At 41.1% G+C, this 24,405-nt stretch overlaps 1 protein-coding gene across 6 annotated transcripts in view; it reads right to left on the reverse strand.

Annotated features, from left to right (window-relative positions):
- Positions 1 to 2,315: 2,315 nt before the first annotated feature.
- ZMYM2 (zinc finger MYM-type containing 2) overlaps positions 2,316 to 24,405 on the reverse strand; it is a 179,442-nt gene continuing 157,352 nt past the window's right edge. For all 6 annotated transcript variants that reach the window (XM_045017911.1, XM_045017919.1, XM_045017873.1 and 3 more), the window contains 6 exons: positions 19,393 to 19,561; positions 17,956 to 18,107; positions 8,948 to 9,062; positions 7,228 to 7,479; positions 6,716 to 6,836; positions 2,316 to 3,158 (listed from right to left, as the gene is read on the reverse strand). In XM_045017911.1, the coding sequence (XP_044873846.1) occupies positions 2,966 to 3,158; positions 6,716 to 6,836; positions 7,228 to 7,479; positions 8,948 to 9,062; positions 17,956 to 18,107; positions 19,393 to 19,561 (1,002 nt within the window). In that variant the 3' untranslated portion in view covers positions 2,316 to 2,965. The remainder of the gene's footprint in view (positions 3,159 to 6,715; positions 6,837 to 7,227; positions 7,480 to 8,947; positions 9,063 to 17,955; positions 18,108 to 19,392; positions 19,562 to 24,405) is intronic.

Here is a 24,405-nt window from a genome sequence, read left to right on the forward strand (position 1 = left end):
AATATTACTTACAATTTTCAAAAAGGAACTTTTCCTTTGTATGAAATTTTCACCATAAATTGTATTTGCATTGCATCCTGCCTAGTGTTGCCACTCTAATTCTCCCATTAACCTAGACACCCAGTATGAAACAAGTCGGCTATACATTCCTACACATTAATTTATTTCTTCATGTTGTTCCTTGGAACCAAGATAGTCAAGAACTGGACTAGCAACAATCTTTAAAAAGAAAAAAGTATTTGCCCTCAACTCCTAATTATTACAAAATTGCATTTATTTATTTTTTTAAAGCTAAGGCTGTTTATTGCATTTTGCATCACCATTAAAATTTAGAAATTATGTAATAACATGTATACATTGAGGCATGATGTGTACTTGACTACAGTATCCCAACAGTTTACAATGTTTGATCTAAACACACTACTTGAATAAACATTATTGCTAATGATGGAATAGCTCCATCTTCTGGAATAAGTTATTTTCATGTCAGCCATCTTTGTATTACCAACTTGGATCTATATGTAAAAACTTCTATTTTAAAGCCTGCCTAAATTATGGTTGTGTTTTTATTGGAGAGTGGAACTAGGGTAGAGAATGGGAGATATTTATGGCAATAATTTGATTTCTAATAGACTTCAGTCATCACTTCCTTATGAAATAGAAAAACAATGTAGGTTAGTCCCCAGTATGTCATATTAACAAGAGTCCTTATTTACTTAAAGGATATCCATAATCAGATTTTGAGGACACTACGTTAGCTTCTGATTCAGGCAAAACATGCCAGCATATACTTAATTTAAGCACAGAGTCAAACATTAAGTGCTTTCTTGAATCAGTGCTAAAGTGTTGTACTCAACAGGGATGGACATAAGCACATGTTTATGGACCTTCCTGAAATTGGGTCTCTTACTGCTTTTAGCAAAACCACGTAAGCATATACTTAACTAGTTAAACATTTATAGTTTAAATTTCTCTCTCAAGGTTAAGCATATACTTAAGTGCTTTGCCGACCTGAGGTTTCAAGCACATTTAACTTTAAGCAGGTTAGTAATATTGTAGTCCCACTGAACTCAATGGGACTATTCATTTGCTTAAAGTTAAGTTTGTACTTAAGTACTTCACAGAATTAGAAACTTAGTTCCCAAAACATAGAAAAATTAAAATTGTGATTATAGTGTTTGAAATTTATTTTACAATCAAGTACCTTTTCTATCTCATGAGTATTTTATACTGCTGTTGCTTGAAAAAACAGGCATTAAGTAATGTTTTAGTTACTGAATGTTGCACCATTGCCTAGAAAATCAGGCAACATTTCACAGCAACAGTCAACAGATTACTGAGCATTATGTGTTAGATAATCTATTGACTAGTGCTGTGAAACGCTGCCTGATTTTCCAGGCAATGGAACAACTGGTGCCAATTCAGCCAATCAAAATAAAGAAATAAAAAATGTGTATATTCATCTGCTTTTCTATTAGTGGTATATCTAAAGTTAATACATACTCACGGTCAGAAGAGAATAGCAAAAATTTAAATAAATTTCTTTATCAAAACAAAGCACTAGCAGCTTTATTTCTTCTATAATAAGGAAAATGAAAAAGTAGTGCATCTTTGCAGGAAATGAATCTCATGGCGATAAGATATATAAAAACAATTTTTTTTCTTTCATCTCAGTAATTGTTATCAATAGATTCTTAAATCATTAGGAATACCATACCAATTACCTACTTTATAGTAGAATGCTGTACTATGATTTCTTGAGTACTACAGGAAATATCATTGCACAAACCACCATATTGTCTGCATTAGTCAAACAAGAGCAGGGAACAAACAAAACTTTAGAGGCTGAACATATACATCTGGAAATCAGATTCTTTATGCAAAATAAATATATTGAACAAAGGACAGCAGATTTTTTTAAAAACTGTCTTGACTTTCTGCCACTTCATGTGTCTTCTGTTTTTATAATAGAGACATTAGTTAAAAGAACTCTCACAACCCATAATCAAATGTTAGTTGTATTTAAGTACAGCATAGCAAGGACAAATGAAAAAAAGTTTAAAAATGTAGTATACTGTATTACTTTTTGTAATACTGCATTAAAGTCCCTTTTGCTAAGGCTATGAAGGACTGATGTACAGCAATATGGGGTACCAGCATTTATGTTTGGCAAAATAAAAATGGAAAAGAAAATTATAGCATTGCCATCAGACATTTTTACAAAATAAATGTCTAGATGATCACATGCCTTACGCTTACACTCATTTTGAATATATATTTTATTTGAAGGGGCAATTCAGAGAGTCACAAATAAGGAAAGGACACTAAAGGTTTTAATAAGGGCAACAAAAAAGTTGTTTTCACCAGTATAGATTCACATTACAGTACACCAATATTGACAGCATTCTCTTTTGTCTATTTTTGGTACATAAGATGGAATCTCTCTACATAACCGTATAAGGCTTCAGTAACTAAAAAGTAAAAAACCTATTAGTTTACAATTTATTTAAAAATTCTGAAAGACACAGCAAAGTTCTAAACTTTAGTAGTGCTACCCATACACAACCATCTGGTTGAAGAACCCAGTAAAAGAGCCTCCTTTCAAGGAAGCTTGCAACAGTAGAGTTGTGCAATATGGATGTTTCTTACTACAAGAAAAAAAATTACACATGGCACATTCTCATTGATATTTCGCAATGTAAAAAGTTACAAACATACCTAATCAAATAAATAATAATAAAAAAAAAGAATTTGAATGTGTTTGTTAAGTATCCTAAAACCACTACGTAGGAGGATAATGGCAACTTTCACTCACGGATTATTTACATGGTAATACCCAGGTCAGGGTACACTGCTACAAAACTCAAAACGAAGAGTAAACTTGAAATGGTTTCCATAATAAAGGTCTAGCAGCATGACTATCTAATGCTGTTTTGTTTTTCCTGACAGCTTTTGGAAGTTTGTTTTAATCTATATCTTCATCCAGTTCATAATTGTCTTTATCATAAATATCTTTTACTAAAAGAACCCGTACGAGCATGTGTTCCAAAGTGTTGCGGTCCAGTGAAGTGGAAGTATACCAGACAGGGCTATCTGAGGAAACAGAGCATTCCGGTTGTAAATAGAACACATCCATTCTCTGATTAAGATTCTGTGGGCTAAAAGGAAAAAAAAATGGTCAAAAGAGTCAAAGTTTCACATGACAAATCTATACAGGTTTTGATTTTTAACATCCTGTGTGTACAACTATAATTGTGCATATACATATTAGGAGTTGAGGATTAATGTGGAAAAATAATGCCTTCTGATTTGAAAATGGGACCTTATCGTGGCATAAATGGCTTCAAGCATTCTTGTCCAGCTGAAGTTGCTTTTCGATCTAAGGTGCTGTAGCTCTCTATAAACTAAAAACTATTGTATATTTCCTTAAAATTAAAAAGGCTGACGCACAGTCAACCCGTGGAACTCTCTGCCAGAGGATGCTGTGAAGGCCAAGACTACAACAGGGTTCAAAAAAGAACTAGATAAATTCATGGAGGATAGCTCCATCAATGGCTATTCGCCAGGATGAGTGGGGATGGTGTCCCTAGGTTCCGTTTACCAGAAGCTGGGAATGGGTGACCTGGAATGGATCACTTGATGATTACCTGTTCTGTTCATTCCCTCTGGGGCACCTGGGATTGGCCACTGTAAGAAGACAGGATACTGGGCTAGATGGATCTTTGGTGTGACCCACTATGGCCGGTCTTAAGAGAGAAACTCAAAAACCTGTTTCCTGCCTTTTCGCTCCAAGGTTTGGTTGTTTGGCATAGGCCTTACTATCTTGGTCCCTTAGCTCCTGGGTCCCTATTATATGGTTCCTCTTATTTCTCCTATGAAGCTGCTTTGCAGTTTCCTACTGAGCCATGCAAATCTGGTGAACTTGGTGCTGTTGTGGCTCAGATGCATCTCAGCATTCTTAGACAGTGGAGAGGATTCTTAAGGAAATTCTCAACACAAAGCTGCCCATCTAGTTTACGATTATATTTGTAAATGATTCTCCTCCCCCTTAAATATTACAGATTTTAAGAGCCATTAGTACTGGGACATGCTTTTTGGCTGAAAGTATTTAGCTGGCTTTTCTGGACTGGCACTTGCAGATTGCAGACACTGAGTTTTCAGGGCAGGCCTACACTACAGCTGGGATCGACATTCTGAGATTTATCCACTGGCGGTTGATTTAGTGGGTCTAGTAAAGACCTGCCAAATCGACAGCAGATGGCTCTCCAGTCGAGTTTCTCCCATTGACCCCTCGCAATGTAGACCCCGCGGTAACTCGACCTAAGGTATGTAGCGTAGGTCAACTTACCACGGTAGTGTAGACATAGCCTCACTCAGCTGCAAGAGCAGCTACTTTCCTACTTTGATACAAACAGACATCATTGTTGGAAGTTGTTTAGATTTGAAATATTACATTTAAACATTTTAATATCCTCAACTGATTCTCAACAATCAGACCTGTTTCTGTTTAAGCAGGCTACGAAATGATGCCAGCAGCTGAAAGTGAGAGGTGTCCCTTTAAAATGTCAGCTGCAGGTTGTCAGCTGATTCTCAAGTACCAGTTTCAAAACCCACTTACAGAATATAGGGACCATTACTTGAAAATTAAGAGAACAGTTTTAATTAAATGTTGTTTTAAAGAGATATTTTACAAAATAACTTCAATTGTGCAGGAAACCTCTCCTCCATTGGGTCAGGGTACTAACAAGGTGTGGCAGCAAACAAGACCAGGAGAGAGAGCCTGCAATTGCAGTAGGGAGAATGACCAAGACCTATTTTAAGATATTGTACTTTAAAATTGTGACATTATTAGGAACTGATGAGCTATTATGAAAGCTTCTAAAATTGTTTGTTTTTCCTCTTTCCTTTCACTATTTTCAAATAAGTTTCTTGAAAGTGTTTTGTATACTCCATCTATTGGCTACATTGCAGTAGTTAACAAAAATCTACCTCCACAATGTGCTATTACATACAATCCTCCCAAGGTGTGTGATTCTAGTGTCTAAGCAAACATATTTTAGCAGGGCAAGGACTATTTAACGGGAACTTGTTTTCAAATATTTAATAGAACACTGAAAACCACAGTGAGAAATCAAAGAGGTAAATTCTATACTTGGACTTTGTTTTTGCCATACATTCAAATTACACCTCTACCTCGATATAACGCGACCCGATATAACACGAATTCGGATATAACATGGTAAAGCAGTGCTCCGGGGAGGGCAGGGCTGCGCATTCCAGTGGATCAAAGCAAGTTTGATATAACATGGTTTCACCTATAACATGGTATGATTTTTTGGCTCCCGAGAACAGCGTTATATCGAGGTAGAGGTGTATATCTTCACTTTTTAGGGATAAAGTGCAGTTTGCTAAAACATTTTGGGCTTTATATTATACTTTGTGAAATTTCTATGGAACTTCTTAGATTATTTAAAAGTTGTAAAATGTTTCCCATTTTAAGTTCTTCAGTTTTCTACCACATATACATTTCCAAAACATTCAACCTTTGAAATGAAAGTTTCTAAGTTTTATCTGCCCAAAGCTTTTTTTTTTTTCTTTTTAAATTAAATAGTTCTTTTTGAAAAACCATTCATCCATTTCTAAGTCATGGGCTAGTGAAAAAATTACTCTTTCTCACTGTGAAAAAATTCGAAGCATGTATTCTGTCTGGACTACAACAAAACAATCTGAACTTGAAATCTACCATATAAGCAGCAGTCTTCAAATGAGAATAAACTCTAGAATATTTTTTTTTAAATTACTCCATAATATTTACCTACATAATAGAACTTTTCATTAAATTGTAACTAATGTGCAACGTATTTTCAGTGGGATTTTTGCCTGACTTGAGAATTACAGAATTGGGCCCTCAACACCAATTCATCAATTTACAAGCAATATAAAGAATGCAGGGGAAGACATAACATGATTATGTTTGCTCAAACTAATATTTATTTCATTCTGAAGAAACCAAAAGAATATTAGTATGCAGCTGGAGTCTGTTAACAGCAGAATTACAGCTGTTTGAGAGTCTTTCAATCAGTAACAGAAAAAACTTAAAATACTTGTCTTCAACAAAAATAGAGAATATTTGCTTGGAATAACAACATATCACCACAAATAAAAGGCACTACTTTGGTGTTGGGTATTTGAATCTCTCCAAGTTTAAATACCTTGTGGTTTTCTTTTACACCATTCACATTCTTATTTAACATCTAAACAAAGGGAATCAAAAGATAATTGAGCTTTATAGGCCTAGGTTACCAAATCCAGAAATCAGTAGTAACTGAAAGTTGTTGCCATCACGTGACTTCCTGAAGGCCTATATAAAATAAGACTGTTTTGCAGTCCAATTAGTGAACAGATATGCACACCACAAGACACATCATCAATATCTGAATCAACTGGGTCTCCTGTTGGCAAGTCTGAGATTCTCATGATTTAATAGATATAGAAACCAAACCATACTCTCACCCCTAGATGGAGTGCCTTTCTGCAGAGCAGAAGGAGGAAGTTTGTGCTGAAAATTTCAGTGCTTTCAATCTGCCTCTTTCCCCAAGCACTACATTCACTTTATTTGTGTAAACACTATTTCACATTGCACCATAATAGTCTCTCCTTCTGCACCCTCACAACTCTAAAAAAACATACTTATACTAGTCCATGAAACGCTTACCTCTTAGACAGATAGCACTCAAACATTTTCACGGGACATCTAGCAGGATTTGACGTGTTTTCAATTTGTTCAAACACTGGCTCATCATCTTCATGTTTCCTTTTTCCAGTAGTAATTTTATCTTTAAAAAGGAAAAAACCCACCTAAGCCCAAACTTGAAAACATTAGGTAATTTCATTTTTATATTTAACATATTAGATTAGGGTGAACAAAAGTACAACCCAGAATACTGCAATGCAGTCACTTGCATCTCTAAACTGGAGATGCAGCCCATAGACAGGGTTCCAGCATTTGACATGGAGGCTACTTGGATCAAGATGGAACATTTAATGCAGGGACCTTGTAGTCGCTGCAGACCACACATTCATATTAAAGATCCACTAGCTACAAGCTGCTCAGTTTTATGCAAATGAGGTATAGTCCTCAGGCTCCTGGCAAGGTGCCAAAGTGGCCCTCAATTGGGCAAAATTTGGATGCCTCTGTAATACTTATTTTGAAACTGATAATAATACCTTCACTATCAGCTCCACATAGGGAAGAAACTTGATATCGAAGACAAGCTTTGCTGTCCATTGTTCGAGGATTTTTTTTCCACTGTCTAAAAACAGTGCCAAAGGAAAGTCTTAAGTGCTGCTCCACTGTTTTCAGGCCAAAATATTTAGTGTTAAAGTAGAACAGTGTATTCAGAAGAGCAAATGGAGAGTGTGATCCTAGCTGTTTTATCCTCCAAAGATAATCTTCTTCAACACGAGAGAATATTGACCCTTCAAGGGGGGGAAAAATGTATTAGAGAAAATACAATGAGGCAAACAACCCACATTTAAAAGAATAACTTCTATCAACTGCAAAAAATCAAACAAAATGTTCAATATTCAATGGAAAACTGCCCACATCCCTAAGAGGAGAAACTGAAACCCACTGATTCAGGAAGAGAAAACAGCAATTTCCACATAAGCAAGACACACAAACAACATTTTTTTTGTTAAACTATTTCAACAGGATTCTTAAATTGTCACTCTCATAACTGATGCCACATCATAAAAAAGTGAAGGGCAGAGAAAGTGACCAACCTTGGGTCCTTTCATAAAAAAAACACTCATGTTTTTGGGTTGGATTTTTGAGTTTTTTGGCACATGTAAGGGCCCCTGACTGACCCTCTCAATTTTCTGATTGCAGATAGAAGCCTCATCCAGAAAGGACTCCTGTATTACTTTAGGTGGAGGAGTCAGCTAGGGCAACAGTTGCTACTAAAGAGGCTACACCAGAACTAAGATCACTGGAAGAAAGGGAGAGAAGAAAGGTGCACTGCCTCCTTCTCATGGGTTTGCGGTAAAAAAATTCTAGTGCAACTTGACATCCCACAATCTCAAGAGCGAAGAAAGGAGAGGGGCAGGGAAATAGCTTGTCTCTCCTGGCAGCACTCTGATATAGTGGGAGAGAGGGCAGAGGAGACTAGAAATGAATTCCTCTCCCACCTCATATTTCCCTTGACACACACACTCCAAGACACATCACAGGAGATCTGCCCACTCCTGCTGAGACTGAGAGGTTATGGGGGTAGGTGCATCACAGTAACCAAAGTGCCTAACTTCCCAGCCCCACTGAACACCCTACAATGCTCTTCACACATACCAAATTCTCTCCCATCTTTTCAGAGGTGGGTTGTTTCTCCTCTTATTCTCAGGGCTGCTCCAGCTTCAAAGGGGGAGTGATGACCACAAATGCTCCTTCACAGCCCCCAAGAGCTACCTCTCCCATTCCTGGGGTGGGGAACAATGGGGTTTGTTTCATCCCCTATATTCTGAAAAGGACCCGGATACCTTTGGGCAGAGAGGAGGCAGCACAAGTGATGCCGCCTAGGCCTTCTGTTCTCTCCTCTGTTGGGTGAGCATGGCTAGTGCGGGTGTTCCTCCCCTAAACTGTACCAGATGTCTTACAGGAGTGAAGGGATACAGGTTCACCTTTCCCTGTCACTTCCTAAGTTGTCTTAGTGCTGCTACATCTTCTTTGCAGAGCTCTGCTCAGTAGGCTGGCCTCTTCCCCTGCAATGATTGGGGTGGGTGGGTAGCAGGGACCAGGTAGGCGAGGTGAATGACACATACCATTTTATTTATTTGTTTTAATGTTATCAATCACCATCACAAGGCACAAATTATTTGTTTGTGTATATCTGCCTGTTTAAGAGTACAGAACTGTTAACAGAAGACTGTACACAACAAAAAAGAAAATTACCATCTGGAAGTATGCTTGGTTGCCAACTTCTAAGGATTTTATTTAATTCCTGCTCAAATGTCTCGTAGCTTGGATTAATAAATATATTGTCTTTTCGATTGCTTCCATACAAGTACTAAAAACAAGAAAAACAAAGAATATTTACTGTGTTGGGAGAATTAGTGACAAAACAACGTATGTTATGAGCCGGCATTTCTTCTCACAAAACAATGAAATTTTCTAATAGTTTAGCAGTTGTAGGCTGGCTATAAAACAAAGTAGTATAGCATTTAAGTCACATAACATGTAATATTGGGTACAACAAAATTAAAGAGAAAAGTATTGGAGAAAATATTAAAGATAAAAATATTGGTTTAATTAGAAGCCTAATTCACATCAATGAAAAGGATTTTTTAAAAAAGTCTCTAAAAAACAAAGTATTTAGTTATGGCACCAACACTTATTTTTCATTTCCAGCTAGGTCTTCAGAGTAGATATATTTTTAGCAGGACTACATTTTAAATGTAAAGTGTGATTATTGACAACAATACAAATGACAGAATTACCTTTACTTCTAATACAGAGCAAAGAAAAATATTTACTCATGGTAAAGATATGCAGCATTACAAGAAAGCCTGGGAAACAAGCAGGGAGAACTGGAAGTCCTAGCACAGTCAAGGAATTATGATGTGATTAGAATAACAGAGACTTGGTGGGATTACTCACATGATTGGAGTACTGTCATGGAGGGATATAAACTGTTCAGGAAGGACAGGCAGGGCAGAAAAGATGGGGGAGTTGCACTGTACGTAAGACAGCAGTATGACTGCTCAGAGCTCCAGTATGAAACTGCAGAAAAACCTGAGTGTCTCTGGATTACGTTTAGAAGTGTGAGCAACAAGGCTGATGTCGTGGTGGGAGTCTGCTATAGACCACCAAACCAGGGGGATGAGGTATACGAGGCTTTCTTCAAGCAATTAACAGAAGTTACTAGATCACAGGCCCTAGTTCTCATGGGGGACTTCAATCACCCCGATATCTGCTGGGAGAGCAATACAGCAGTGCACAGACAATCCAGGAAGTTTTTGGAAAGTATAGGGGGCAATTTCCTGGTGCAACTGGGGCAGAGCTCTTCTTGACCTGCTGCTCACAAACAGGGAAGAATTAGTAGGGGAAGCGAAAGTGGATGGGAACCTGGGAGGCAGTGACCATGAGATGGTTGAGTTCAGGATCCTGACACAAGGAAGAAAGGAGAGCAGCAGAATACGGACCCTGGATTTCAGAAAAGCAGACTTTGATTCCCTCAGGGAGCTGATGGGCAGGATCCCCTGGGAGAATAACATGAGGGGGAAAGAAGTACAGGAGAGCTGGCTGTATTTTAAAGAATCCTTATTGAGGTTGCAGTAACAAACCATCCCAATGGGTAGAAAGAACAGTAAATATGGCAGGCGAACAGCTTGGCTTAACAGTGAAATCCTTGCTGATCTTAAACACAAAAAAGAAGCTTACAAGAAGTGGAACATTGGACAATTGACCAAGGAGGAGTATAAAAATATTGTTCAGGCATGCAGGAGTGAAATCAGGAAGGCATAATCACACTTGGAGTTGCAGCTAGCAAGGGACGTTAAGAGTAACAAGAGGGGTTTCTACAGGAATGTTAGCAGCAAGAAGGTGGTCAAGGAAAGTGTGGGCCCCTTACTGAATGGGAGAGGCAACCTAGTGACAGAGGATGTGGAAAAAGCTAAAGTACTCAATGCTTTTTTTGCCTTTGTCTTCACGAACAAGGTCAGCTCTCAGACTACTGCACTGGACCACACAGTATGGGGAGGAGGTGACCAGCCCTCTGTGGAGAAAGAAGTGGTTCAGCATATTTAGAAAAGCTGGACAAACACAAGTCCATGGGGCCGGATGCACTGCATACGAGGGTGCTAAAGGAGTTGGGAGATGTGCAGAGCCATTGGTCATTATCTTTGAAAACTCATGGTGATTGGGGGAGGTCCCAGATGACTGGAAAAACGCTAATGTAGTGCCCATCTTTAAAAAAGGGAAGGAGGAGGATCTGGGGAAATACAGGCCAGTCAGCCTCACCCCAGTCCCTGGAAAAATCATGGAGCAGGTCCTCAGGGAATCAATTCTGAAGCACTTAGAGGAGAGGAAAGTGATCAGGAACAGTCAGCATGGATTCACCAAGGGTAAATCATGCCTGACTAACCTAACTGCCTTCTATGATGAGATAACTGGCTCTGTGGAGGAGGGAAAAGCAATGGACATGTTATTCTTTGACTTTAGCAAAGCTTTTGATACGATTTCCTACAGTATTCTTACCAGCAAGTTAAAGAAACATGGGCTGGATGAATGGACTATAAGGTGGATAGAAAGCTGGCTAGATCACTGGGCTCAACGGTAGTGATCAATGGCTCCATGTCTAGATGACAGCCGCTTTCAAGCGGAGTGCCCCAAGGGTCGGTCCTGGGGAGGGTTTTGTTCACTATCTTCAATAATGAGGATAATAATGGAGGATGGCGTGGACTGCACCCTCAGCAAGTTTGCTGATGACACTAAACTGGGAGGAGTGGTAGATACAGTGGAGGGTAGGGATAGGATACAGAGGGACCTAGACAAATTAGAGGATTGGGCCAAAAGCCATCTGATGAGGTTCAACAAGGACAAGTGCAGAGTCCTGCACTTAGGACAGAAGAATCCCATGCACTGCTAGGGACCGAGCAACTAGGTAGCAGTTCTGCAGAGAAGGACCTAGGGGTTACAGTGGACGAGAAGCTGGATGAGTCGACAGTGTGCCCTTGTTGACAAGAAGTCTAATGGCATTTTAAGTTGTATAAGTAGGAGCATTGCCAGCAGATAGAGGGATGTGATCATTACCCTCTATTCGACATTGGCAAGGCCTCATCTGGAGTAGTGTGTCCAGTTTTGGGCCCCACTACAAGAAGGATGTGGAAAAATTAGAAAGAGTCCAGCGGAGGGCAACAGAAATGATTAGGGGACTTGAGCACATGACTTATGGGGAGAGGCTGAGGGAACTGGGATTATTTAGTCTGCAGATGAGAAGAATGAGGAGGGATTTGATAGCTGCTTTCAACAACCTGAAAGTGGGTTCCAAAGAGGATGGATCTAGACAAGGGGTAGGCAACCTGTGGCATGTGAGCTGATTTTCAGTGGCACTCACACTGCCCGGGTCCTGGCCACCAGTCTGAGGGACTCTGCATTTTAATTTAATTTTAAAAACCTTATTTACTTTACATACTACAATAGTTTAGTTATATATTATAGACTTGTAGAAAGAGACCTTCTAAAAACATTAAAATGTATTACTGGCACGTGAAACCTTAAATTAAAGTGAATAAATGAAGACTCGGCACACCACCTCTGAAAGGCTGCTGACGCTGATCTAGACTGTTCTCAGTGGTACCAGATGACAGAACAAGGGGTAATGGTCTCAAGTTGTAGTGGGGGAGGTTTAGGTTGGATATTAGGAAAAACTTTTTCACTAGGAGGGTGGTGAAGAACTGGAATGGGTTACCTAGGGTGGTGGCGGAATCTCCATCCTTAGAGGTTTTTAAGGTCAGGCTTGACAAAGCCCTGGCTGGGATGATTTAGTTGCGGATTGGTCCTGCTTTGAGCAGGGGGTTGGAGTAGATGACCTCCTGAGGTCCCTTCCAACCCTGATATTCTATGATTCTATGATTCTAAAACTGCTAGACTGTGCAAGGCGCCTGAATATTCTGCAGTCTAATGTCTAATTATCTTAATCCTCTTGATCTTACAGACAGAAGTGGTTGCTCTTTTGAACATTGACCAAGAATTAATTATGAGGGCTATACTAGTATTAGACATTATCCTCGCTGGAGACATTTCTAAGAAATGGAGTATTGGCTTCTTAAAACTTCCACTTCAATATTATCTTAGTGAAAACAAGCCTGTTGCTAGTGAATACAATAAAACATGTGCTCACTTCTGGAAATGGCTTCTATTTCTGTACACATCCTTGAAATAACATTAAACACAGCACTCATTTGTATTAAGCAGAAGTTCAGCATATCTTGACTACCTTATCTTTGCACTTAGTTTTATAATAAGGAAAAATGAATCTGTACACTTTCTTTGAAGTCTTAAGTTTCTGAATACACAGTACGTTAGTTCAGAGAATTGATCTGGAATGGATACATTTACAAAAATGCTTTCTTGAAAACTTAAAACCCTTACAAATATTTTCAATGCTGCAGATATGCAATTTTGAATGTATTACAATTCTAAATCAGATAATGCAACAAGTCTGTATAAGAAATCTCAAGAGGATCCCTTCACTTATTTTTTATCCTTGTTTTGGTTAACACATTTACCTGGTCTTGAACATATTGATGCTTTTTTCCAAGTGTCCCTTTAAAAAAAATATTCTTATGTGCTTTCAAAATATATCAATGTCAGAAAAACTAATACAAATAAGGTTTCTACACAACCCCCATTATGCTCAAAGCCTATATCTAACAGAGAATAAGGCTCATCACAGCAACACTATCTAGTCCCAACAACTATGGTAATTCTATTGAGGGAGAAGCAATGTTCTCTGTCCTTCCCTCCGCCTTCCCCAACAACCTGTCGTACATTATTAGTACAAGTTACTAAAACACTGCTGATTATATTTAGATCCATGGGAATTTCCACTGTATCTGAATGAAGGCTTAACACTGTTCTTAATTCATTAGGATTTTTTTTGCCTGCCTTGATAATTTCTCAGCTTTCTTCCTCAATATAAATGTTACTCTTTTGATCTGAAAAGAGCATACACTTCTTGTAAAATTTGTTGCAATCTTAATTTTCCGTAATATACTGATCTCTCAAGTTAGTTTTCCTCCATAGAGTACTTATCTGGTTTATTTGAATATATAAGTCTGAGGGGTTTTTTTTCATATTAATTTTATTACTAGCAAAATCCTTTAACAACTAATATCTGACATAAGCCTTCCTAGCTTATCAAAGCCCCTTCAGATTAAGTCCTTTAACAGTTTTCCTGGAAGTTATATTTATTCTCCATTCCATGGATTCCAGTCTAGGATTGTCTGCTGGGAGGAAGGGATGTAATGACCTAAGAAGTGAATTGGGTTTTGTTTCACATAGGGACAATGGGATCACATTTAGTACATTGTCACTTAAAAATATTCTCAGTGCTAGGCCCCAGGATAAAGTCTGAACCTGCTTCTGCTTCCAGGGAAGGGGGAAAGGCACTTGAGGATACTTCCTTAAAATGAACAAAATCTGGCATTAGTAAGATATGTACTTGCTGTCACCCTGACTGCTCATGTGTGTATATCCTCTAATTCCCAACTCATTTTTGTGTTTGTGGACTCTAAGCTCTTCAGTGCAGAGACCATGTCTTCCTATGTATTTGAACAGCATCTAGCACAACTGGGCCCTAAATCCCACTGGGATCTATGGGCACTATCCCAATTGAAATATGAAACACAAATACAAGCAATAGCTGCAATGGCAGGATCAATAAAGAATGCTACTCCAATGTCACAATATATTATTTTTGTATTAGGGTTCCTGATATTCATATCCATGTAAGACAAATCATTTACTATAAACTTAAAATTAAATATATGCCTAATATTTGCAACAGAAAAATAGGCAGGGTAGAGGAGATAAAAGAACAATTTGGAGAGAGTACAACTATTGGGAGAGCACTGTTTTATAAGCAGATGGCTTATTTTTTCAGTACTGTATATCTGATTTTTAAAAAAAATTTAATAAGTTCTGATGTCTGAGTGATAGAAGATCATGCAAGGACAGTGGTGGAAAGCTACCTGAGATTAAACTACATTTTCTTTAAAATGTTGTATATTTTGCCAAATAAAGGATGATGTCTTTTCCTCATGGTTGATATTTGGAAAGTTATCAGCTAGCTCTCCCACTAGAAACTAAATAGTTGGAGAAGAATTTCTTAAAATATTTTAGATTGTTTAAGGGATTCCTTATTTCATTCCAGTCCCTTCCCTTAACAATAAGAAAGATTAGCTAGGGTGATAGCTGGTTAAAGAAGAGCTGGTGCTCTATATTAGACACATATACAAATGATGCTGGACTGACTGAAATTTTCAGCCTTATCGTTTTCAGCTCGGAATTTAGAATGTTTAATCTACAGACTGCTTTCTGCACCACAAACAGAAAATAAAATTGAAGCCTGGTCTACAATACGCGTTTAAACCGGTTTTAGGAGCGTAAAACCGATTTAACGCCACACCCGTCCACACTAAGAGGCCCTTTATATCGGTATAAAGGGCTCTTTAAACCGGTTTCTGTACTCCTCCCTAACGAGAGGAGTAGCGCTAATATCGGTATTACCATATCGGATTGGGGTTAGTGTGGCCGCAGATCGACGGTATTGGCCTCCGGGCGGTATCCCACAGTGCACCACTGACCGCTCTGGACCGCAATCTGAACTCGGATGCAGTGGCCAGGTAGACAGGAAAAGCCCCGCGAACTTTTGAATATTTCCTGTTTGCCCAGCGTGGAGCTCCGATCAGCACGGGTGGTGATGCAGTTAAAAATCAAAATAAAGAAAGAGCTCCAGCATGGACGATGCGGACGTGATCGCTGTAAGGGCAGGCAAATCTGTTCTATCAGCGCTCCGTTACAGAAGACGAAATTCAAAATCATTTTTTTAAATATCTCCAGACAGATGCCATAGCAGGGACTCAGCGCACTGCTGCGTGACAAGCGTAACGGAAAGCCAAAGAATCAAATGGACGCTCATGGACTGGAGGACTCAAGCTATCCCACAGTTCCTGCAGTCTCTGAAAAGCATTTGCATTCTTGGCTGAGCTCCAAATGCTTCTAGGGTCAAAAACAGTGTCCGCGGTGGGTCAGGGCATAGCTAGGCAATTTACGCACACACCCACCCACCCCCAGAAGTGAAAGGGAAAACAATCCTCTCTTGACTCTTTTACATGTCACCCTATCTTTACTGAATGCTGCAGATAGACGCGATGGTGCAGCACTCAACACCAACATCCTTGCTCCCCCCCCCCCCGCCATGGGTGGCTGATGGTACAATAAGACTGATACCCATCGTCATCATCAGCCTATTGGCACATGGGGCAGTGCAAAAGGACTGGTAACCATGCTGACTAGCATCCGTCAGGTCAATCAAGGGCGCCTGGCCCTAATTTTTCCTGGTAGATGGTACAATATGGCTGATAACCATCATCATCATAGCAACAGGGGGCTGAGGTTCATCAGCCCCCACTCTTCATGTGTAAAGAAAAGATTCAATTGCCCCTGGACTAGCAGCAGGATGCTGGGCTTCTCTCCTCCACACTCCTTAATGTCCTATCTGGACTATCATAGCAACTGGAGGCTGCCTTCCACTCATTAACAAGTATTCCTGCATTCTTTATTACTTCATCACACAAGTGGGGGGACAATGCTTTGGTAGCCCAGGAAGGCTGGGGAAGAATGGAATGAACAGGTGGGGTTGTTGCAGGAGCACCCCCTGTGAATAGCATACAGCTCATAATCTATGCAGGATCTGACACAGAGCAGCTGTGCTCTCTGGTTCTCTGATACAGTGGTTCTCTAGTACACTTGCCCATATTCTAGGCATGACTGATTCTATTTTTAGATACCAAAAAGGAGGGATTGACTCAGGGAGTCATTCCCAATTTTGGCTTTTGCGCCCCTGGCTAAGAGCAGCCAGGGGCACTTATGACAGCAGCAAATGGCACAGTGCAAAAGGACTGGTAGCCACGATCATCTTATTACCAATTTATGGTATGGTAGATGGTACAATATGGCTGGTAACCATCTATGCTATCATGCAAAAGCAAAAGCATACTACTGTGTAGCGCTGCTGAATCGCCTCTGTGAGCGGCATCTAGTACACATACGGTGACAGTCACAAAAGGCGAAACAGGCTCCATGATTGCCATGCTATGGCATCTGCCAGGGCAATCCAGGGAAAAAAGGCATGAAATGCTTGTGTGCCGTTGCTTTCCCAGCGGAAGGAGTGACTGACGACATTTACCCAGAACCACCCGCGACAATGATTTTTGCCGCATCAGGCACTGGGATCTCAACCCGGAAATTCAAAGGGGCGGGGGAGGCTGCGGGAACTATGGGATAGCTACGGAATAGCTACCCACAGTGCAATGCTCCAGAAATCGACGCTAGCCTCGGACCGTGGACGCACACCACCGATTTAATGTGTTTAGTGTGGCCGCGCACACTCGATTTTATATAATCTGTTTTGTTAAACCGGTTTATGTAAATTCGGAATAATCCCATAGTGTAGACGTACCCTGAGATGCCCCTTTACTTCTTTATCTAAGAATCTAATGGTCTTTTACTGTTTTTATCTGCAATGAAATTATAGTGGCTCTTTTCTGATCTGAAGTATTTTAGATCACTTTAGTAGAATTTTAAATCACTGTGTAACTATTAAACCTTTTTACATTCCACAAAATAAGGCAGGCTAATAGTGCTCAGTATTCAGCAAAGGCAGCCCTGCCCAATAAGCATTCCACCACACAGCTGTCCCCTTCATCCACTAATGAATAAATTAGTCATCATTATCAATGTTGCTTCCAGAGTTTGTGAAAATTCTCATTTTATGTGTAGATACAGTTAACTGTTTCACTCTGTTTTATCATTAAATCTTAGGCAATCCACACAAATTGCAACATCTGAAAAATTGTTTTTGTCAGACAAGTGAATGTAAGGCAACTCATTCCTTACCTTTATTTAGCACAAGGTTTAAAAGTATCATGTTGTACCACTTTTCTTTCAAATTTCCAGATGTATTTGCAGTTCATCATCAAAACACACACCTTTCCATTATGTAATTTATATGATCTTTCTGCATTGCAAATTAACACAGCTCCTATGTTCATAATGCCTACTAGCCACTTATCAACCAATAAATCCACATTTTCTTATCCCCATTCTTTCATTAAAGCATATATCAGAGTCAAATCATCAGCTCTATAGTCTACTGCATCTTCTAGATTACTAACCTCCTGAATCCCAAGACAAAGATAATAGATGCTGTCAGGTGTATAGTTCTCTCCATTCGGTCTTCGAATTTCATTGACAAAACGTGCCAAGCCATAGTTTAGCTCGGCTACGGTATGCGATAGCAGATCTTCCTTTAATTTCACAGACTTTGCTGTAAAATAAAGATAAAACAAATATAACATTACACAACAACATTAACATTACTTGCTACGGGAGAGGAAATGGTTTAGATCAGAGGTTCCCAACCTTTTTCTTTCTGAGGCCCCCCCAACATACAATTAAAAACTCCATGGCCCACCTGTGCCACAATAACTGGTTTGCTGCATATAAAAGCCAGGACCAGCATTAGGGGGTGGCAAGCAGGGCAACTGCCTGGGGCCCCATGCCACGGGGCTCCCACAAATTACATTGCTCAGGCTTCCGCTTCATTCCCGAGTGCCGGGGCTCAGGGACCTGGGCTTCAGCCCCATACCATGGGGCTTCAGCTTTTTGCCCTGGGCCCGAGGGAGTATAATACTGGCCCTGCTTGGAGGCCCCCCTGAAACCTGCTCGAGGCCCCCTGGACCCCTGGCTGAGAACTACTGGTTTAGACATTCTCTGCACAGATTAATAAGTGAGTTCCAGTGTTGTACCTGATATATTTGACCTAAATTACACAGCAAAGCCACCAGATTCAAGGCTATGTTAATTGACTACACTGCACTGTGCCATGATGGGAAGATTATCACCCACTGAGGAGAATTTACTGTCAATTCCAGGCTGAGGAAAAGGTGGAGTAAGACAATAGCCCAAGGTATTAATTTAAATACAGGGAGTTGGGGAGGGAGGTTTCAGAAAGAATGGCTGCATTTCTGATGTATATGGCTGTGCTAAGGCACATGAGAGACTAGCAGAAGAGGAGATTAGTGGCCCCAGGGGCCACTGTAAATGCTGATACCAGAAGAGCCTTGCAGGAAGGACAGCTGCATTCCATAGCTCCGAAGCCCACTTGAGCAGAGCCCCACAAACAGGTAGAGGTTAGAAGCTCTGCACTGCCAACTCGGTCCCCAGCTGAAGACCTCTTAAGATGTGAACTCTGGGGCTGGCTATGAGATAAGGAGAACCAGGGGGCTGCTAGAAAACCAAGGGGCCACAATAAATGCTGACAACTAGGGTGGTCAATCCTGTTTCACACCAGGAGCACAAGACCCAGGACTCAGAATCTAGTGCAGAAGGTATCTTTAGGAAAAGCCATGTTTGTGGGAACTTGGAAAAAGAGTTAAGCAGCCATTTTCAGAAATAAATAATTCTGTTGTACACAGGGTTTGATTAAAACTTGAAAACAGTAGTTAATATTTTATATTAAGAATTAGTTTATAAAAGGTGAAGAGTTCATGAAAATATAAAAGTTCTTATAAAAAATAAAAATGAATTACAAATATGTGGGCAATACTTACTTGATTTCAGTTCCTCTAATACTGGCAGATCTTCATCTAGACTCCTAGTTTTTACCCAGTGTTTCCACGCATTTACACCATATGCATATTTGAAAGGAAAACTACACTCTGAATTCTCAGAGCTATCATCATGAGACTGGTATTCTGACACTGCTTTTCTCTTCACTCCCTGTCATTGAAATAAATCTGTAAATATTACTGCTTATTAAACTGATCTAACTTACAGTCAGTAATATTACCCTTATCTAAAAACATAGAAACTAAGCAAACTATAACAAACTGTCAGCCAGATTTTGAATTATAAAATGTAAGTAACAATATTTGTTTCATTCAGCTACAATCAGTATGTGGGTCCTTATACTGAAGACACTTCCAAAAACAGTCCTACCTGTGCTGACTCTGATACCTCTAAGACACTTAAAGTGGTATCTAAGATGAAGTTAGATGGACTTTTTTTTATTATAAAGAAAGTGTTACATTAGTGAATCACACTAAGAAACACACACTCCTGGCACCACAGTTCACAGAGTAAGATTATAGATTAATTTTCAAGTCCTCATTTTGCAAATATGCAAATCAGGAAGTTAGAGGTGCAACTAAAAGCTGAGTCCATCATTCATTTTGCAAACCAAATAGGCTCCCTGTTGTCACGGTGAGATTTAGAGTAAACCAGGGGTCTCAAACACGCGGCCCGCAGGCTGAGGTTATTTTCTGTGGCCCGTGAGCTCCTCACGACCCCCTCCGCCCTCCCGCAGTGTTTACCTAGAGCGGCTCCAGCCTGACGTATACCGGGAGCAGGGCAGGCTCCCTGCCTGCCTGCCCTCCCCCCACGCTTGCCCTGTCTCGTAAGACTGTTGAGATGTGTGCCCCATCCTATGAGGGATGCATCGGTGGCGAGGAGTAACGATGGGAGTTTGCGAGAAAGGGATCCCTGTGCAGACATTTGCTGGGTCCTTCCACCAGTCGAGGGAGTGTTTGACTTTGGCAGGCAGTGATAAAGGTTTGTCTAGTCCAGTGGTCCCTAACCTTTTTCATCTGGTGGGCGCCAAACGAAGGCCCGTGGCGGCGGTCGAGCATTCGGCGGCATTTCGGCAGCGATGCCTCTGGATGACGTCGCTTGTCGGCAGCAAGCGGCATCATCCAGAGGCGTCGCCGCTAAAATGCCGCCGAATTTTGGCAGCATTTCGGCGGATGCTTGACCGCCAGCCAGGATGCGGGCGCATTTAGATGCCCCTGCGGGCACCATGGCGCCCGCAGGCACCGCGTTGGGGACCCCTGGTCTAGTCTATCTTTGTCGGCATGTAGACAGAGCTGAACCACATCTGGAGGCACCTCATGTGAATTCTGACATGAGGTATTATGGATGCGCCTGTCACTTTATATCCCAGAAGGTGGAGGCAGTGTCTGATTGATATTTGAGGGCTGATCTGTACTGTCTCTATGAGTGTGACCAGTGTGTGCAACCTGTGCTGTGGCAGGAGCGCCCTCGCCTGTAATGAGTCAAGATTGGCTCCTATGAACTCTAAGTGCTACAGAGGGGATGAACATTGATTTTTGGGCATTGATCTGGAGACCCAGTTCTGTGAACAAGTCTACAGCTGTTTGGGTAACCTGGTGGGCCTTGTTGAAGGAGCAGGCTCTGAGGAGACAATCATCCAGATAGGGGTAAATCATAATCCCCTGAAAGTGTAAGTGAGCCGCCACTATGGAGAAGACCTTGGAGAATACTCGCAAAGCCAGTGAGAGGCTAAAGGGGAGTACTCTCGATTGGTAATGGTCCTGGCCCAGTGTAAGGCTATGTCTACACTAGCACTTTTGTTGTTATAACTTATGTCGCTCAGGAGTGTGGTTTAATTACGTTGATGGGAGAGCACAAAGCAGATACACGGGATATCTTATAGCAGTGCAGCTACATTGGTACAGCTGTGCTATTGTAAGATCTCTAGAATAGACATAGCCTAAATCTGAGAAATCGTCTGTGGGAAGGTAGGATCGATATGTAGAAATAGGCATCCTACAGGTCGAGAGCTGAAAACCAATCTCCCTGTTCGAAAGATGGAATGATCACTGCTAGTGTGACCATCCTGAATTTTTGAGCTTTGACAAATTTATTCAGTGCTTTTAGGCCCAGTATGGGCCTCCCACCTTCCTCCTTCTTGGGTATCAGGAAATAACAAGAGTAGAAACCTTTGCTTTGTAGATCTAGAGGTACAGGTTCTGTGTCTCCTAGATGGAGGAGATCTATTTCTTGTCGTAATAAACTCTCGTGAGAAGCGTCCCTGAAGAGGGACAGGGAAGGGTGCTGGGGGAAGGTGACATGGACAGAGTACCCATTATGGATGATTTCAAGGATTCTTTGGACAGATGTTATTCACTCCCAATTGTTGTGGAACGAAGCAAGGTGGTACCCAGATGTATGTGATGGGTAGCTCAGTTGCAGTTTGTGTTGAGGGGAGAGGTCTGTCAGTGCCCCGACCAAGATGTCAAAGCTGATGTTTTGAGGTGGATGTTTGTGACAAGGAAGACCATGGCCTGATGGTTTACATTTGGAAAATTTGGATTTTTCCTTTGAGGCTCATAATAGCGTTGAGTTGGGAAATGTGGAGTGCAGGATTTATGTCTAAGACTGCAGACTAAATGACCGGAGAGTGGCCCTGGAGACTTTAAGTGTATGGTGGGACATGTCAGTCTTCTTGGCAAACGATTTGGTGCCTTTGAAGGGAAAGTCCTCTACAGTAATCTGCATTTCTTTATGGAAGTCAGATAGATGCAACCAGGATGCTCGCTGCATAACCCCAGCTGTAGAGATGGCCCAGGCTGCTGTGTCGGCTGCATCAAGAACTGACTGGAACACTGTCTTGGCCACCAATTGTCCCTCACTAACAATGGCCCCAAAACTGTTCATGGTGCAACTCTGAGAGCTGATCAATAAAAGCGTTAAGCTTGGTATAATTGACAGTCATATTTTGCTGTTAGAGCTTGATAGTTTGCAATTCTGAACTGCAGTGTGGAGGAGGAATAGGTATTTCTTCCAAACAGGCTGAAGCGCTTCCAATTCCTATCATAAAAGGTGGACTTCACTTGGTGTTGGAGACCTCAGGAGTCTACTGCGTCCACAACAATAGAATTGGGGAAGCAGGGGAATGGGAAAAAAAATTCCATATCCCTAGCTGGGATGTAATTTTTTTTTAACAGCCCATTTACAGGTGGGCGTGACCAATGCTGGAATTTTTCACATAAGCTTGGCTGAGTCCAGAAGGGCCTCATTGATGGGGAGGGTTATTCTGGAGGAAGAGGAGGAGTACAAGATGTCCAAGAGCTTATAATAGGTATCTTTTACCTCCTCAAGAGGTATCTGCAGTGTGTCTGCCACCTTTTTAGCTAGATCTTGAAATAACTGAACTCATCGGCTAGAGATGGTGGAAGAGGCATAACTGCCTCATTTGGGGAGGAGGAAGACATGCTGGTCTGTGGTGTGACTTCCTCCTTGAATCCACCCTCCTGCCTGTTCCTCCATGATCTCGGAGGCTCTGGATGCCATGGCTCAGGGAGAGCACCTCAAAAGTTCACAGTGGATCCCAGTAGGGCAACTGGTGCAGTGAAAAAGGTCTTGGTGGTGATGCCCATGGCTAGCCATACCACGGTGGTTGAGGAGCAGGTGGAGGGTTTGACTGAGGGGGTCCAGGTTGATAGCGAGCACCATAAGGGTGAGAGACAACCTCCTCCTACTCACTATCTGATTCATCACAAGAGACTGGAGGTGCATGTCACAGTGCTAGTGAAGATTCCAGTGCCCAAAATAAACTTGGTATCAGAGCCCAGGTACCAAATGAGGGAGACTCTGGTATGTCAGATACCATGAGTTTTCTAGACTGTCTGAATTCCTGTGGCGCAGACCTAACTGGTGCCAATGGCAGCTGTCGGGGGGCCGGCGGCACAGAGAGGATTAGGGATCTTGGCTGTACTGAGTGCTCCAAGGCTGGATGGCTCGCTGCTGATGGTGCCGATGGTACTACTCATATTGGCAGTGTCTTCTTAGCGGTGACACAGTCTCTGTCCTTCCCTTTATCTGTTGGTACTGTTGCTTCGGTGCTTATGCCCATCAGGTCTTTAGGCACATCAATGGTACCTGCCACTTCAGACCCTCGAGGGCTATGGGTACTGTTTGGACTATCTCTGTACCGATGATACCAAATGTGCCGGTGATCTTTTTCAGCTAGCTCAGGGCTCACAGCTCTCTTTTTTGAAGACTTAAGTGAGGGGTTCACTGTTGTTTTCTTTGACCCATAGTCCTTGGATGTTAAGAAAGAGAAACTAAAGAAAGTTCTACAACTAAGAGAAAAATATTAACTAACTACTGAAGTGCTAAGAGAGATGATCTGAAGAATGGACTGCTAATAGCTCCATCTCTAGCCAGGGATGCTGAGAAGGAACTGAGAGGAGTTTGCCCGTGAGTGCTGCTTAGCCTCATGGCAGAGCATGGGGTGGGGGGGACAGTGCATGTGCGGGCCAAATGGACACTGCTACCAAAGTTCTCCGATCGGCAGTGCAGGGATGCAAGCATACCTGGAGTGGAGCACCCATAGGTATACTACTCGAAGAAGAAGGTAGGAAAAGAGCAACCCAAACACTGCACCTTCTTAAAAAGAGACCAAGCAAACAAACAATCTCAATGGTCCCATATGATTTACAAGATACACAGGGAATTTTACTAAATTTTTCTCCCATGCACACATGGACAGCGCAGTCTTAGTTTTGCACTTAGTTTAGCAAAAAAATCTGTGCAAAACATACTGTGCATCTGCTAAGAACAATTTTTGACAAATCTTAACTGATAATCAAAACCAATTTTTACCAGAACGCTCAAAGGCATTTCTCAGCGAGGACTTTTTTGATCCAAACTTCAGCTTTTCTATACCCAATCATTGTCTTTAGAACTGCTAAATGCAGCAGCTTTTTAAAAAAAATGTATCTTACTTTCAAAAAATAGGGAGGGAAAGTATTTTCCCCCGA

This window comes from Mauremys mutica, chromosome 1, assembly GCF_020497125.1.
Source record: "Mauremys mutica isolate MM-2020 ecotype Southern chromosome 1, ASM2049712v1, whole genome shotgun sequence".
Taxonomy (NCBI): domain Eukaryota; kingdom Metazoa; phylum Chordata; order Testudines; family Geoemydidae; genus Mauremys; species Mauremys mutica.